The 15,319-nt window shown below is 38.6% G+C and overlaps 1 protein-coding gene across 3 annotated transcripts in view; it reads left to right on the top strand.

Annotated features, from left to right (window-relative positions):
* The window catches only part of LOC148365570 (transforming acidic coiled-coil-containing protein 1-like), a 39,924-nt gene extending 25,109 nt beyond the window's left edge, over window positions 1–14,815 (top strand). For all 3 annotated transcript variants that reach the window (XM_088335949.1, XM_088335948.1, XM_088335950.1), the window contains exons 4-13: window positions 5,562–5,616; window positions 5,697–5,775; window positions 8,587–8,639; window positions 10,190–10,324; window positions 10,400–10,476; window positions 10,542–10,585; window positions 10,744–10,904; window positions 12,688–12,794; window positions 12,861–12,981; window positions 13,156–14,815. In XM_088335949.1, coding sequence (XP_088192075.1) covers window positions 5,562–5,616; window positions 5,697–5,775; window positions 8,587–8,639; window positions 10,190–10,324; window positions 10,400–10,476; window positions 10,542–10,585; window positions 10,744–10,904; window positions 12,688–12,794; window positions 12,861–12,981; window positions 13,156–13,224 — 901 coding nt within the window. In that variant the 3' untranslated portion in view covers window positions 13,225–14,815. The remainder of the gene's footprint in view (window positions 1–5,561; window positions 5,617–5,696; window positions 5,776–8,586; window positions 8,640–10,189; window positions 10,325–10,399; window positions 10,477–10,541; window positions 10,586–10,743; window positions 10,905–12,687; window positions 12,795–12,860; window positions 12,982–13,155) is intronic.
* Window positions 14,816–15,319: the final 504 nt, after the last annotated feature.

Genomic DNA, 15,319 nt, shown 5'->3' with positions numbered 1-15,319 from the left:
CTTGCAGTTACTGTAGATTCCAATAGCCTCACATGTTCAAGCTGGACAAACAAAGCTTTGTCTCGAATCGCTGAGAGGAACAACAATGAATGAATGCATGTCATTGTGTGAAGTCAACTTTAGTGTGTGGTTGCTTTTTTGTGTGTCTTTGAAGGAGTGGCGTAGTTATGGCATGGACCAAGGGGAGGTGTGCCCATCAATACCGAGCAATCATTATTTTGTCCCCAACATTATAAAGTGATGACTAAAAAATGTGCTATGTCCCAACCAATGCTGAGCTCTTGCTTTGAAGCACACTTGGGTCCAAAGCCTAACTGTACACTTTAGAACTACAATGATATGTACAGTGCAGTGAAAAAGTATTTTCCCCCTTCCTAAATTATGTGTGTTTTGCATATTTATTACTCTCAAAGGATTCAGATCATAAAACCAATTTTGTTATCACACAGCGACAACCCAAGAAAATACAAAATGCAGTTTTGAAATGTTGATTGAATTTATTAAGGCACCAAAAAAAAATCAAAACCTATCCGGCCCTATGTGAAAAAGTAATTTCCACCTTTGTTAAATCAAAAGATAACTGTGACTAACTACAATTTAGGGAAAGCTGAGTTCAATTACAAGTCACGTCACATTTATTTGTATAGCCCTTAATCACAAAAATGTCTCAAAGGACTGCACAGGATTACAATTACACAATTGCACAATTACCTGATCTTAAACCAGCATGCGGGCAAGGAACAACTCAAAAACCTCAGTGTGAGGGAAAAAAGAGAAACCTTGAGAAAGAACCTCACATGTGGTAATCCCCCTTTTAGGATTGACCAGGGTGAATCACAATTAGCATTACTGTACACAGAATAGTAAACACTAGGTAAGATGTTGAAAATGTTCAGATAGTGCATGACAGCAACGACGCCCCCAGCCTGTAAACTAGTCCAGAAAGTCTATAACGCCCACGACGCAGCTTCCCATCTCTGCCAGCTGGTAAATGCAGGGGTTGACATGCTTCAGGACAGATTCTGCTTCGCTGACTCATCTCAAATCGTCCTTCTCCTTCGTATCAGCCAGGCAGGCAGTCGGAAAAAGACTGGACAATACAGAATATGAGGTGGGCATCAATCATAAGCTTTGGAATAGAAGTGTGTCTTAAGCCTCGATTTAAAAACCTTCGTTGAGGTTGCAGACCTTTTTCCAGAGGCAGGGCGAATTTGACAGACCATACCCAAAACTGATTGCCACTACCTGCATTAATTCAAGAAATCACTTAAATTGAATCTGTTAGACTAAGTGAAGTCAAGAACACAATGGACATGGCATGGACTAAAGACATTTCAGAAAAAAAAATTGAAAATAAGTGTTTGAAATCTATCCAGTCCTGAAAAGGTCACAAAGCCATTTCCAAGGCTGTAGGACTCCAGCAAATCACTGTCAGCATGGTAAAGCATGGTTGTGTGATGTTCTGGTGCTGCTTTACTACCTCAGGACCTCGACAACTTGCTGAGGTCGACAGAATAATGAATTCTGGTGTTTACCTGAAGATCCTGAAAGAGAATGTCCGGCCATCAGTTCGTGCCATCAAACTGAAGCACTCTTAGATAGGATCATGCAGAAGGACAATAATCCAAAACAAACTAGCAAGTCCACGCCTAAATGGCTCAAAAAAAGAAAAAGAAAAAAAAAAGGATCTAGAGCATGGGTGGCAAACGCATGGCTCTAGAGCCGAATGCAGATCTTCGCCTCATCATATTTTCTATATACTGTGGCTCTTTTTTTATCTTTAGTCTTTTTTTTTGTGTTTATTGAGGGTGGACACTTTCCTTGAAATCAACACAAGAACAATATTTGTCGTATTGTAAGGAGTTATGGGAAATAATATGTTTTTAATTGTGTGTGTTTGTGTCTGTCTGTCATGCCAGATCAGTGCGTGGTGTGGCTCTTTGACTCTCACAGTTAAAAATTTCAGCTTTTGTGTCAAACTTGATCGACACCCCTGTTCTAGAGTGTCAAAGTCTGGATTTAAATCCAATTGAGATGCTGTGGTGTGACCAGATGTGGGAAGTTTATATTAGAAAACCCTTCAAAATGGCAGAGTAGAAACAATTTTGCAAAGAAGATTGGGATAAAATTCCTACTCAGCATTATCGGAAACGTTTGATTTCTGATACCGCTGCCAAAGGTGGCCCAACTCACTATTAGGTTCAGGGGGCAGTTACTTTTTCACATAGGTCCAGCTCGGTTTTGATTTTTTGTGGGGCATTACTAAATGGAATCTATATTTAAAAACTGCATTCTGTATTCCCCTTGGTTGTCTCTGTGTGATATTAAAATTGGTTTGATGATCTGAAACCTTTGTGAGTGATAAAAGTCCAAAAAACACAGATATCAGGAAGGGGGCAAATACTTTTTTACTGCGCTGAAGCAATACAATTGCCTATACCAGTGTTTTTCAAGCTTATTTGAGCCAAGGCACACTTAAAAAAACTCGTTAATGTGGTGGTGTTTTTGTCAGCAATTGTCTTGGTTTACAATAGATAATTAATTTACATATATATGTAAATGCATGACAAAGTGCTTAATATTAATGGAACCTATCAAAATAATTATTGTACCTTTAGTGTGTGTTTACTGTAAACTAATTCCTCAGTTACTGCAGTTTCACTCTGTCATGGGTTTTATTTGTGTCCATAGTTTTATTTATTGAAATTGATCACCTTACTGGGCAGCACACCGGCGCAGTGGTTAGCACGTGTGTGGCACAGTTCTGAGGTCATGAGATCGAACCTTTCTGTGTGGAGTTTGCATGTTCTCCCCGTGCTTGCGTGGGTTCCCTGCGGGTACTCCGGTTCCCTCCCACATTCCAAAATCATGCATGTCAGGGTAATTGGCTCGTGTGAATTGTCCCTAGGTGTGAATGAGCAAGTGAGTTGTCTGTCTCTGTGTGCCCTGCGACTGGCTGGCAACCAGTTCAGGGTGTCCCCTGCCCACTGCCCGAAGCTGGGATGGGCTCCAGCACCCCCGCGACCCTACTGAGGATAAGCGGTGCAGATAATGGATGGATGGATGGATCACCTTCCTAATGTGAGTAAGGTCATTCCTTTCCAATAAAACACATTGGGTAAATGTGAATATTGGACTTTGGGAGGCGGCAGCATGTTATGATTTTTCGTTCTTTTGCGCCAGGATTTTTGACGTTTAACATTTTAAATCTCAGACCCTATTTTTATTTGTTAACCATGCAGAATGAGCATTTGGGTAAACCCTGCTTACTCTAAATTAGGGGCACAGACTGGGAGGAGTATTGCACTCCAACATGTGTGGTCAATTGCACCTTGATTGATTGATGTGTGTTGGAATTTTGGATATTTGGATTCATGACGACAACATGTGCAGGTTGGAACACGTGCATTATAAAATTAGACAAACAACACTTGTTGCAATCTTGAGTGGAAATTGAATCCATCCTAAAACATGCAAACCAGGCAAGTGAACCTCCATGCTACTACTATGAAAAACAATTGTGGATTTAAATAATGAGTTGAGAATCAAATTGAGCGATAATTGTGATGTGATGAATCAAGCACCGACTTAAAAGTATTTGCTTATTTAAAATATAGCTAAAATAAAATTTACAATAGTAAGAAATGTAAAGCTTTGTAAAAATGATTGAGGCTTGTGTTGTGCCCAATTCGGTGTACTGTTTATCCAAGTGTCCAAGTGTTGAAGGGTGACTGCTTCTTTTGTGTCACCATTTTTTTTTTTAGTCTCAGGTTGAACTACAATGATACCAATCGGAAAACTATCATATTAGTTATCGCCACAAAATGTTATCTGAGTAACTTGTTCATTTTATATTTTTTATACCAGTGTTTTTAAAACCAGAGTGCTGTGATACTAGCATGCAGGTAATTTCCCAGTTATATTTTTGCAAAAAAACACAGGCTCTCTTAAGTACTTTTGCTGTCTTCCACCGATCAGCTGTCACATTCATCCATATCAGTAGGTTGCATTAGATTACTGTATTTTTCTTTTTATTAATAATCTTCTCATGAGTTACTACAAGCTGATTGAAATGGCATTGCAAAGTCACGTATCATCCTAATTTTAATGATTTTAATTATTATTATAATGTTGGCTAGGCTGGAACGCAGTAAAAATATTTGTGTCAATTGTAGATTGGTTTTTTTTTGCCTCTCACGAATCATTTTTGTGGCAAAAAAAAAAATGTCGTAAAACTTAAACTGATTAAAAACATAATAAATCCAAAATTACAGCAAAGCGGTGACCACCAGTGATAATAGCTCAATAATGTTAATTTAAGTAACATAAATTAAGTTTTTTTTTTTTTTTAAATACATGAAACTGTTGCTAGTAATTTAGTTTAAACACATGTGAATTTCCCTGCAGGGATGAATAAAGTATCTATCTATCTCTATCTATCTATCCAAACATGTTCAATGGACTGTTGTGATTTTTAATGGACTCGAAAAAGGTTGAAAAACACTGCACCTAGGACATTAAGAAGGTCATAAGTCCGCACTTGTTCAAATACATGGAAACCGTGAGATATACATTTTTGCCTTTTTGGTTTGTGGTTGACATGTGATTTGTCTCCCTATTGTGGTAAAATAGATAGACAGATAGATGGATAGATAGATAGATACTTTATTCATCCCCGAAAGGAAATTCACATTTCCAGCAGCATCCCTTCGCTGAGAACAATACAATATTAAAACAAAAATACAATATGCAAATGCCCACTGTAGCGTGTTATATAGAATAACTAAATAGTGCTACACAGAATACATATTGCAATAAGATTCGGTAATATGCAATGTAGGTGGTGTGGTTTAAAAAATAAAAAAACGGCTCTGCACCCCCGGTAGGGTCGCCTCACCTCGTTAGGTAAAAGGGGGACCGCGCCGGCTTGAGAATTCTTCAGGTCGAGGAGTTGATTTCTTGAATATACGCATTTTTGCGCGTTAAAACCCATATCCATAGGATAGAAAGTAATCCAAAGTGCTACAAGTGTTGCAAGGCAGCCACTGAAAAAGTAAGCAAAAAAACAAAAACAATAAATCACAAAAGTAGCGAAAATAACACAGGAGCTGCTGGAGTGGCTGCCATTCGCGACGGCGCCGGAAGAAATTACATTATGCGTCTGCTTAATCTGTCAAATCTGGCCTCTCGACCACAAACGAATCACTGTTTGAAATGGTGCCATCATTTTTTTTTTATTTGAGTGAAAGCATGATTACACCAGGAAATATGATTGAAATGTCAAAAGTGAAGACTTTGTTGTGTAAATGTCAATCTCCCACAGGAGAGCGTCGCGTTATAAAGAGGGATTTTGGTCTTTAAACAATGCTGCTTAAAGAGCACTTTTAAAACCGCTTTATTTTCACTCAATCCAAATGCATGCATGTAATTGTAATCAAATTGATATTTCATGTAGTTTTCTGAGTCTTTTTGTCGATATGTCATACGGTTTTCAGTCAAACTATATTTTGGGTTATTTTTTTCCCCTCTGTTTACTCATCTTTGGTCTTATTTTGTTTCAGTAAATCATGTAAGATAAAACTGGAGCAGCCTCCACAAAAGGACATCAGTGGCCAAGTAAGGATGCCAGTGCTTGATATATGCGTCACAAAAATGTGTTCATTTTTTGTTGCTAATTATAATTTTTGGAAAAAAAGGATGATCATGGCTATCATGCTACTGATGAGGAGAAGTTGGCCAGCAGCACATGTGTCAAAATGGAAAAGGACAATAGTGGTAAGCATAATGAAATGTGACTTGAATGCATATATATGTTCATTGATTGCCACCTCATGTTAGCATGATCAATTAAGGGTGGGCGGATCTATACAAATATCAATATCATCAATACTGAGCCAGTACTTAGAACGGATTGATACTATTGTCCTGAGATTAATACTTCTCTCCTCCACCGATTCCCTAAAAGCGCCGCTTCTCTATGTTGATAGATCATATCTTCTTACTCTCTCAGCGCCCTTGGCCACTCTGTTTATTTCTAAATGGCAGGCTTAACCTTTAGAACCTGGCCCTGCCCTGTCTTGCCTGCTGCTGTATCCTGCCTGCCAAGTAGAAGAGGGGGCCAAACCTGTGGCATCCCTTACCAGAAGCTGAAAATGACACATGGGAAGTGCAGCACGGTGCAGACAGTTTTTTTTCTACTACAGAAAAGGACAATGCCAGTTGTAGTTAGTATGGTAAAGCGGTCTGCTACTCTTGCAACCCCACAGATTTACATAAAAACGTGAAAAAAGATCACCCTGCAGGGAGCTGCAACCACAATGTGAACATGTTACTGTCCCTGAACAAATAACCTTGAAATATGTTGTCACTATGCCAATTGAGCCAGTGAGAGACAATTGACACTTTATTTGCACCACTGACTTTATTTTCTAAATATTCTGCAATGGTAAGTACTTCACTTCTCGAGTCGACATGGTCATACAATATTTGTACTTTCATAATATTCTAGCTTTTTGGTTTTGATGAAATATGATACATTTTTACTGCCTAAAATCTTTGTGCTGTGTTTATCGTAATTATAAACTAACTCAAGGTGGAAGGGTTCAATTATTCAATGATCGGGACATTTCCATGCAAGAAGTATTGGTATCCATCGATACTGATATGTACTTACTTGGATCGATGCCAGAATTCCCACCCTTATAATCAATACTTCTGAATAGGTTCACAACTATTTATTTGCCAATGGAGTCAGCTTTTGTCAATCTGTTGATAGTACTAGGACATTGAGAAGGTCATTAGTCTTCACTGTTCTACGTACAGCCAACATAAATGATTAACTGGCTGATATGAATTTGTGCTGCAGTAAATACACTTCGTCATGTGCGCTATGACTGTACCGTTCAATCGGCGCTTATCTGTTTGAGAAGACAAACAAGTCTGGTCTTGCTGTGTAAACGTCCGTGCTCAGGAGATAACATGGGAAAGAACCCTTTGTTTGGCGAGTAAAACGAGCACTTTCCAAGAAGCATGAAGTTACATCAGCATTGCATACACGTTTTTAGTTAAAGATGAAAACAAAGATAAAACGCTAGAGCTCAGGCTTGCATCCAAAATAAAATGTGCATTCTGAAGAACAGTCAGGGGTGGGCCAACATACAGCCTACCAAACAAAAATGTTAAAGAATTTATTTAAAACGGTTAATGAAGAACTCCCAAGAAAGAAAGGTTTGTTTTGGTTCTGCTCTTGTTCCCAGTATCCCTTTGTTTGTGTCCCCTCGAGCCCCATAAAAATAATTTTCATGAAGCATTAATGTGGACTTTAAAATTAAACCCAAATAGCTGGCTACATTTTTCTGTACTTTATCAAATTTATGCAAAAAAATATTGAGCTAGCCCTGTTCCATTTTCAATACATATTATCCAATTTGATGTTTATTTGCCTTTGTTAGTGTTTCAAAACCAATTTGGTGAAAACGTCCGTTTCTAGAGATACTAGAAAAGGAAACACCGTACATATAAATGACTGAACTTGTATATGTTCATATATGCATATCATTGCTGCTATTCTAAAAAGACTTCTCCATGTATGCCTTTATTTTTGCATGAAGCGATTGTTTACGCCTAGTTAAGTAAAAATAAAAACGATGCCTCAAAAATGAAGACAGAATGAGGAATATTTGATAGGTGTACATTATTCTTCTCGTGAATCGGTGTGGTATCGGATTAAGACTATATCGGTATATACAAAAAAATCCAATTAATCAGTTTTTTTCCTTCCCGTTCCCAGACCACTGCCAAATATTTTAACCCAAAAGTTGCCCTCCCATGTCTAAGCATCCACTGCTTCTTTTTAAAAGTAGGGGAGCTTCATGATTTATTACATGTCTTCAATAAAAACAAGTTGATCACAGCACACAACAAAAATACATTTTAAATGATTGGCTCATGGAAAGGCCAAGGTGCCAAGCTTATGAGCTTGGCCTCTAATTATTATTATTATATGTATTTTTGCTCCATTGTTTTCTCTAATTAGCATTTCTACTCCTACATATCAGCACTTCCTGGTACATAAACTAAAAACAAAAAACAATTTTTTAAATTGACAGTATGTAACTAACAAATTCGGATACAGACATTAGTGTGCCCGCTTTGAGACTGGGAGGTCGCTGGTTCGCGCCTCAACCGAGACATACCTAATTGGTATAATGGCGGCGCCCTCTGGCTGCGGCTGCATCGACTCGCTACAACGGGTCAGGTGTATCGACATTTCGTTCTGTGTACATTGTTACAAAGAATGACAATACAAAGGAAATTATTATTATTATTATTATTATAAATCATTCAATCCGTCATTAACAATTGTCAAAACCTGTTTTCGGACAAGTTCCTCTTTTAAATATGGAAAATTAAACACAAATTTCCCCAAGTTATATTTGCCTCTCGGTTTGTTTTTAGTTGAAAACGCCGTACCCTAATCATAATCCTTTGTTGTATTTGACTTTAAGTGTTCTATACAAGATGTAAGCTGTATCTTGAAAGGACTGTGAAGTCTGGTTTAGGAAACTCATAAATGATCTCTTTCAGAACAAATCGGCCAAGAACTTTCAACACAAGGAAAATCAGACTGTTCTACGCAGGTAAGAACTGCACATTCATTTTTTTTTAAATTTAAATGTTTGATTAACATGGACTTTGTCTCCCAAAAATCTTAACACATTGACATACCTGTCAACCTCCACGGCTCCATGCCCTTGCAAACGGTCGTATTTTCCCTTACAAAATAATCTTACACCATATTTTTTTCAAACATGTTTATTTATGTAGTTTAACATGTTATATTGTAAATGTGTGTTTCGTTATAGCATATATATATATATATATATCTAAATAACATTTTGTTGAGAGTTGCTCGACATGAATGAGGTTTATTATTAAAAAAGGTAAAAAATTAATTAGCTTGTACGTTCACTGTAGAAGGAAAAAAATACATGCAAATATAATTAAGCAGAATAATACATTTTCTTATTCAAATTATGCATTCATTTCTGCATTAAATTATTGTTGGTAATATACTGACTAAAGGGATAACCACAAACCTGTCTTATTTCATTTTCTCCTTTTTATACTTCCTTTTTTTTTCTTAACTTTATGCAACATAATAATTCCTAATATCATGCATCAAAGCAAGCGAGCCGTTTGAGAGCCGGCTCTCTTTAATGAGTTGAGACGGACTTCTTTTCACTACACAACTACCACATGAAATGCGAGGCGCCAGACGCATGCGTACAGTAGCATCAAACGCTCGCTTGGTTTGCAACAGAAAAACGATACAGAGATAGAGGCTACCGCGGCGAACTCGTTTGACTTGATTGATTTGCTTTTTCGTGATGGTCGGTGTATACCGGATGATACCCATAATTGACAAATTTGCGTTTTTCCGTACAGATTTTCTTGTATGTCGTACACGTCTTAAAATGCATAATAAACTTATTTTATACGGCAAAAACGTACAGGTTGACAGGTATTCATTGAAATGCAAGTCGTGAGTCCTGCTGCACAGACATGACAACTCTTTTGGCACGTGCCCCACAGTGGCCAGATAGTTCTTCTGTAAAGGTGACAGATGGATTATGATTATCAAGTGTGAGATTAGAAAGAACATTTTTTTTAATCCGAGGAAGGGCAAAGGCTGTATGCATGGGGAGGGGGATGAGTACGATTTAAAGAGAAAAAAGGTTTGACATGCTCTGCTCATATTGAAAAGTGATTTTGTAAAAAAGGGGTCAACTAGAAGTGTTGACATTGTGGTAAGAGAGGGAAAGGTGAGATGGCACAACATTCATCTGGTCAGGTAACTTAAAATTAGTTTTACCTGGTTATATCAGTATCAGAAATTATTTTCCCCCCATTTTATTAACACTCCACTTATTGAAACATGAATATTTTGTTTGTTTGTACATGATTCAATTGTTTGTTTGTTTGTTTGTACATGAGTCAAATTGAATCTTTTCTTCCGGCGCCGTCACGAATGGCAGCCACTCCAGCAGCTCCCGTGTTATTTTCGATTGTTCTCGATTGTTCTCAGCTCAGGGATGCTGCTGGAAATGTGAATTTCCCTTCGGGGATGAACAAAGTATCTATCTATCTATCTAATTCAAGCAGACATTCATTTTTCCTCTTGCCTCAGCACAATGAAGACCCAAGTACATGGAAGAAGAAATCTGGAGGAAGTAGTAAGCAGAAAACAGGAAGTCAGGTTCTCGACTTCATCTGCATCAGTGAGGAGGACAAAAAGGCCGTGCAAACCCTCATCAAAAACGAGGTACAGATTTTCCGATTTCATTTATTTTAAATCTATGCATGCCTTGGATAGCTGATTTTATTTATTTATTTTTAGATCATAAGTAAGGAGGCGGAACTAGACGAGTGGAAGAGGAAGTATGAGGATAGCAGACAGGAAGTCGGTGAGATGAGGTGAGGATAAGGCTGACAGACATAAAACCAACCACAGACTATCAAAATGTTGTATGCGTTTACAGAAAAATTGTTGCCGAGTATGAGAAGACAATTGCTCAGATGATTGGTGAGTCAAGTCCATATAATGGAGAGTAGAGTATAAGCCATAGCACAATCAAGTACTTAATTATTTTTTTCTTGCAGCTAAGTATATTCTTATTGGAATGTGCACATTCACCATTTATTTTCCTGACGCAGATTGACTATTAACAATTATTTTCTCAGAGGACGAGAATAGAAACAGCCTGAGCTCCCAGAAGGCTTTGCAAGCTGTAACCATGCAGAAGGATGCCGCACTGACGGACCTCAATTCAGTGGAGCGCTCATTATCTGATATTTTTCGGCGCTATGAGAATATGAAGGGCACCCTGGAAGGCTTTAAGAAGGTAAATTCTGAGATGTTGAAAAATACTTGGCGTTCCCCAGAGAGTCAAAACACACAAAAGTGAAAGTGGTCTCTTCGTCTCATCTCATTAGCTGCACCGCTTATCCTCAGTAGGGTCGCGGGGGTGCTGGAGCCCATCCCAGCAATCATCGGGCAGTGGGCAGGGGACACCCTGAACTGGTTGCCAGCCAATCGCAGGGCACACAGGGACAGACAACTCGCTCGCTCATTCACACCTAGGGACAATTTGGACCGGCCAATCCACCTGAAATGCATGTCTTTGGAATGTGGGAGGAAACCGGAGTGCCCGGAGGAAACCCACGCAAGCACGTGGAGAACATACAAACTCCGCACAGGAAGTCCGGTATCTGGATTTGAACCCACACAGGAGGTTCCCAAGACCTTAGAACTGTGCCGCACACGCGCTAACCACTGCGCCGCCGTGCGTCTCTTCGTTATACAGTCAAATTTAGCATTTGATTTAGCAGTGCTGCCCGTTGGATACTACTGTTATTGGCTATCAGGCAGAGCATTTTTTTTTTTCTACCCATGAGTTAGTCACAATTTTGTGCCCTTGGAATTCCCATCAGTCATGAATAATTTTTTCATGAAATGAAAAAAAAAACCCTATAGATTCTAGTTTTATTATCAGATGGCTCCTACTAAAAAAACCATCAAAGAGAGATGCAGCAAAAAAATATACATACATTTCCAAGTTATACAGTATGTCACAAAAGTGAGAACACCCCTCACATTTCTGCAAAGATTTCATTATAACGTTTAATTGAACGACTATAAAGGAACATTGCTTGTGACACTATGAAAGGGAGTCTGTGTAGACCACTATAGCAGCGTAAATGTATTTGGACCCTCAAAAAAACACACAATATAGCCGTCAATAGCCAAACCACTTTGCAACAAAAGTGCATATACCTTAAAATCAAAGTTCCTGAAGTGTATGACCTTTTCAATATCTGCAGCAATGCTGACTGCCCCAATCTTTTATAGATAGCATTTGGATGTGATGCTGTGCAAGTTCACACAACTGTCTTGGACAGCCAACACAAGCCCTATCTTGAGTGCATCCTGATTTATTTTTAAAACACTGGAGGATATTGGCCTCTGTACTGTAGCTCAAAATCAGGGTGTTGGCAATCATCCTGTCGCCTTGGGCAGCCTTATGTAGTCTTAACAATCCATTTTTTAAGGTCCCCAGAGTTTCTTGCCATTGTGTGCCATGTTAGGAGTTTCAGTGACCAGTATGACTGAGTGTACTTCAAAATGAACACAGCTGCTTCCTAATCATACCAGAGACCTAGAGAGAGTAACAAGTCACATGAAATTTTGGAGGGAAAATGACAAGCGGTGATTTGTTTGGACATTTTGAGGTGTACTCACTTTTGTTGCCGGGGGTTTAGTTATTGATGGCTATATTTTCAGTTTAGGGGGGGTTACTTTGCTGTTTAAGCTTTACACAGATTTCTTTTGTGTTCAAGCAATGTTTTTTTTCAGTTTTGTTCCATAAACATTGTAATGAGTTCTTTGCAAAAATGTGATGGGTGTACTTTTGTGACATGCTGTATTTTCTTGTTCCACTTTCAGATGTCACTTATTTTAACATTCTTAAACAAAAATACACTTGGATGAAACTAATATCAAAATACTTAAAACATAATTAAAAATACCTAAAACAAACTATGTCAATAAGACTATATTATTAATTTGTCATTCTTTTGCGCTCAAAACTCACACTTAGAAAATATCTGTGTGCGCTTTGTCTACAGAATGAAGAGGTGCTGAAGAAATGTGCTCAGGAGTATCTTGCCAGAGTCAAGCAGGAAGAGCAGAGATACCAGACACTGAAAATCCATGCTGAGGAGAAGCTCGACAAGTAAGAAAAACAAGCTCTCAACAACAATGAGATGCTAATCCTCTGTCTATTGTCTGCCTCACTCAGAGCCAACGAGGAGATTGCTCAGGTGCTCGCAAGGGCAGCTTCTGAGAGCTTGGCCCTCAACGCCAGCTTGAGGAAGGAACAAATGAAAAACGAGTCTCTGGAACAAGCCGTGTCGCAGAAGGCAAGTAGTGATGGACAAGTGATGCTTCACGAAGCTTTATGCTAGTTTTTAATCAATGACTCATTTCTTTTTAAAGATGGATTGGTAATTCCCATTTTATAAGACATTTCAAGCGCTTAATTTCCCCATTACTAGATCTCTGCGCTAACCCCAGCCTTTTTGTCTGTGCTACAGAATCAAGAGATTGTGGAGCTCACAAAGATCTGTGATGAGCTCATTGCCAAAATGGAGAGATTTGACTGAGACGAGCCTCTGTGACATCATTGCATGCCTCCATCCAACGAGATGTCCAAACCCGCTCCTCCAACTTTATGCCCCTTCGTGCTATCCTGCACCTGAAGTTGCCTCTAGTGCTTCCTGTCAGAACTAGCACAAGGAACATTACACATGTCGTCACCTGCTTCGATGAATTATGTGGCCATCACATGCTTCTTTACCAATCCTGCCAATGGACAATGATGCGTTTGAGGCTCAGGTGAAATACGAAAAGTGTGAAAGTCGCGCACGGTCTCGGCAAATTGAAGGCAGGCTAAATTTGCTACAAACTTGTGTCAAAGATCTGCCACTGTGAAGACTTTAACAAGGATTGTCTTATGTTAAGTCAGCTATCCGAGTAATTCTTCCTGGAGGCATTGAGAAGGGTCAGGGGGTTCTTTACTGTTGCACATTTGCTCTGCTTCAATGCAAAACTTCAGCGACTTTACGAAGGCATACATTTGCACAGAATTCTATCAGATTTGGAAAAGGCAGACAATCAATATTTCTTGGAAATTGTGTTAACACTGCCATATTTTGTCCTGTGTAATTTTACTAGAAACAAAAAACAACCCTTACTGGAGCAGCACTATTGTGCATTAGGTACCAAACATGCACTGTGGTAGAAGGAAAGGGAAATCGGGGGTCTCAAACCCAATTAACCTGGCGGCAGCCAGAGCTAAGGTTTTTGTGAGTTTGGGCCCAGTTGGGTTTTCCACAAAAGTTCCCATAGGAACATTACCCAAATATATTTTTCTAATTCCCTACACAAAGTATGATCTAAATTTTAAGAATTTATATGAAAACCAGTCAGTCATACACTCGCGCTGCACTTAAAGGGACAGTGTGGAGTATTCAGTGCCTCCTAGGGGTCAAAATGTTATGCATTAAAAACATTTTAGAAGTATTTAGAAAAAATACATGAACAATCATAAATATGTGCAAATGTTGAGATATTAGCATTCATATTATGTAACATAAGCCTCACCTATAGGAAGTTGACATAATTGTCCAACATATTGCTGCTAATGGTACCCGCAAAAGGCTGGGCAAAAATAAAAATGTTGTTTAATGGTCACTTTGTGTCAGATTTTTATTCTAACTTGTTATTTTTAACACTCTAGGTTGCATGACAGAATTCTACAACATGTAGTGGTCAAATAATACACACTGTACCTTTAACTTTCCCGGTAAGGCGGGGGCCTCAAACTATCACCCCGAGGGCCACAAATGCCCCACGGCCCGCGAGTTTGTAACCCCTCATGAGTATAAATCTACGGTTTTAACAGTCAATAGAGATTAATGGCAAGTATTGAACTCTTCTAACTAGGTGTTAAGTGGGAAAACGTTATTTAGTTAGTGGGCTTTGATATCAGTATTCAGCATTGCCAGGTTAATTCAAACAGTGACACATTGAAGTTATCATTTTTAGGATCTTTTTCTGCACTTTGACTAAATCATGATTTTCTTGTTTCTTCTCTGTTGTCATCCGATTTTTGTTGTGATGTGTAAAGCAGAGGGGAAAAGCATCTCACCTTGTATGAGATTATTTGTTTGAATAAAAACAACCATTACTTCATTGATTTTTCAAGTTATGTTTATTTGTATAGCCCTTAATCACAAGGAGTCTCAAAGGGCTGCACAGACCGCATATTATTGCAAACCACATACCTATGCTGTTATGCAGAGGGAATAAAAGCAATTGACTAGTTCTAGGTATGATGAGTGGTAGAATTAATAGAGGAAACATCAGTCAAAAAAAGCTTGCAATTCAGTAAACCTCAATGGACAACATTTAACAAATTCTAGTATAAGAACACTCATTTGGTTTAAGGTCTTGGGTGAGAAATCCTAAATTTGTTATTTATTTACTATTTCATTTCTATTTCAGTTTAATGGCCCCTTCATCTCATCTCATTAGCTACATCGCTTATCCTCAGTAGGGTCGCGGGGGTGCTGGAGCCCATCCCAGAATCATCGGGCAGTGGGACTATTTCAGTTTAATGGCCCCTTATCTACTCTTATTTCAGTTGATAAACCCATAATTTGCAAAATGTGTTTTTATGCTCATCAATAGATTTTA

The sequence above is a fragment of the Urocampus carinirostris genome, chromosome 5 (genome assembly GCF_059441175.1).
Source record: "Urocampus carinirostris isolate Australia breed hairy pipefish chromosome 5, RoL_Ucar_1.0, whole genome shotgun sequence".
Lineage (NCBI taxonomy): Eukaryota > Metazoa > Chordata > Actinopteri > Syngnathiformes > Syngnathidae > Urocampus > Urocampus carinirostris.
Note: the sequence above shows the minus strand (reverse complement) of the source record. Positions and strands in the feature narration are given on the sequence as shown.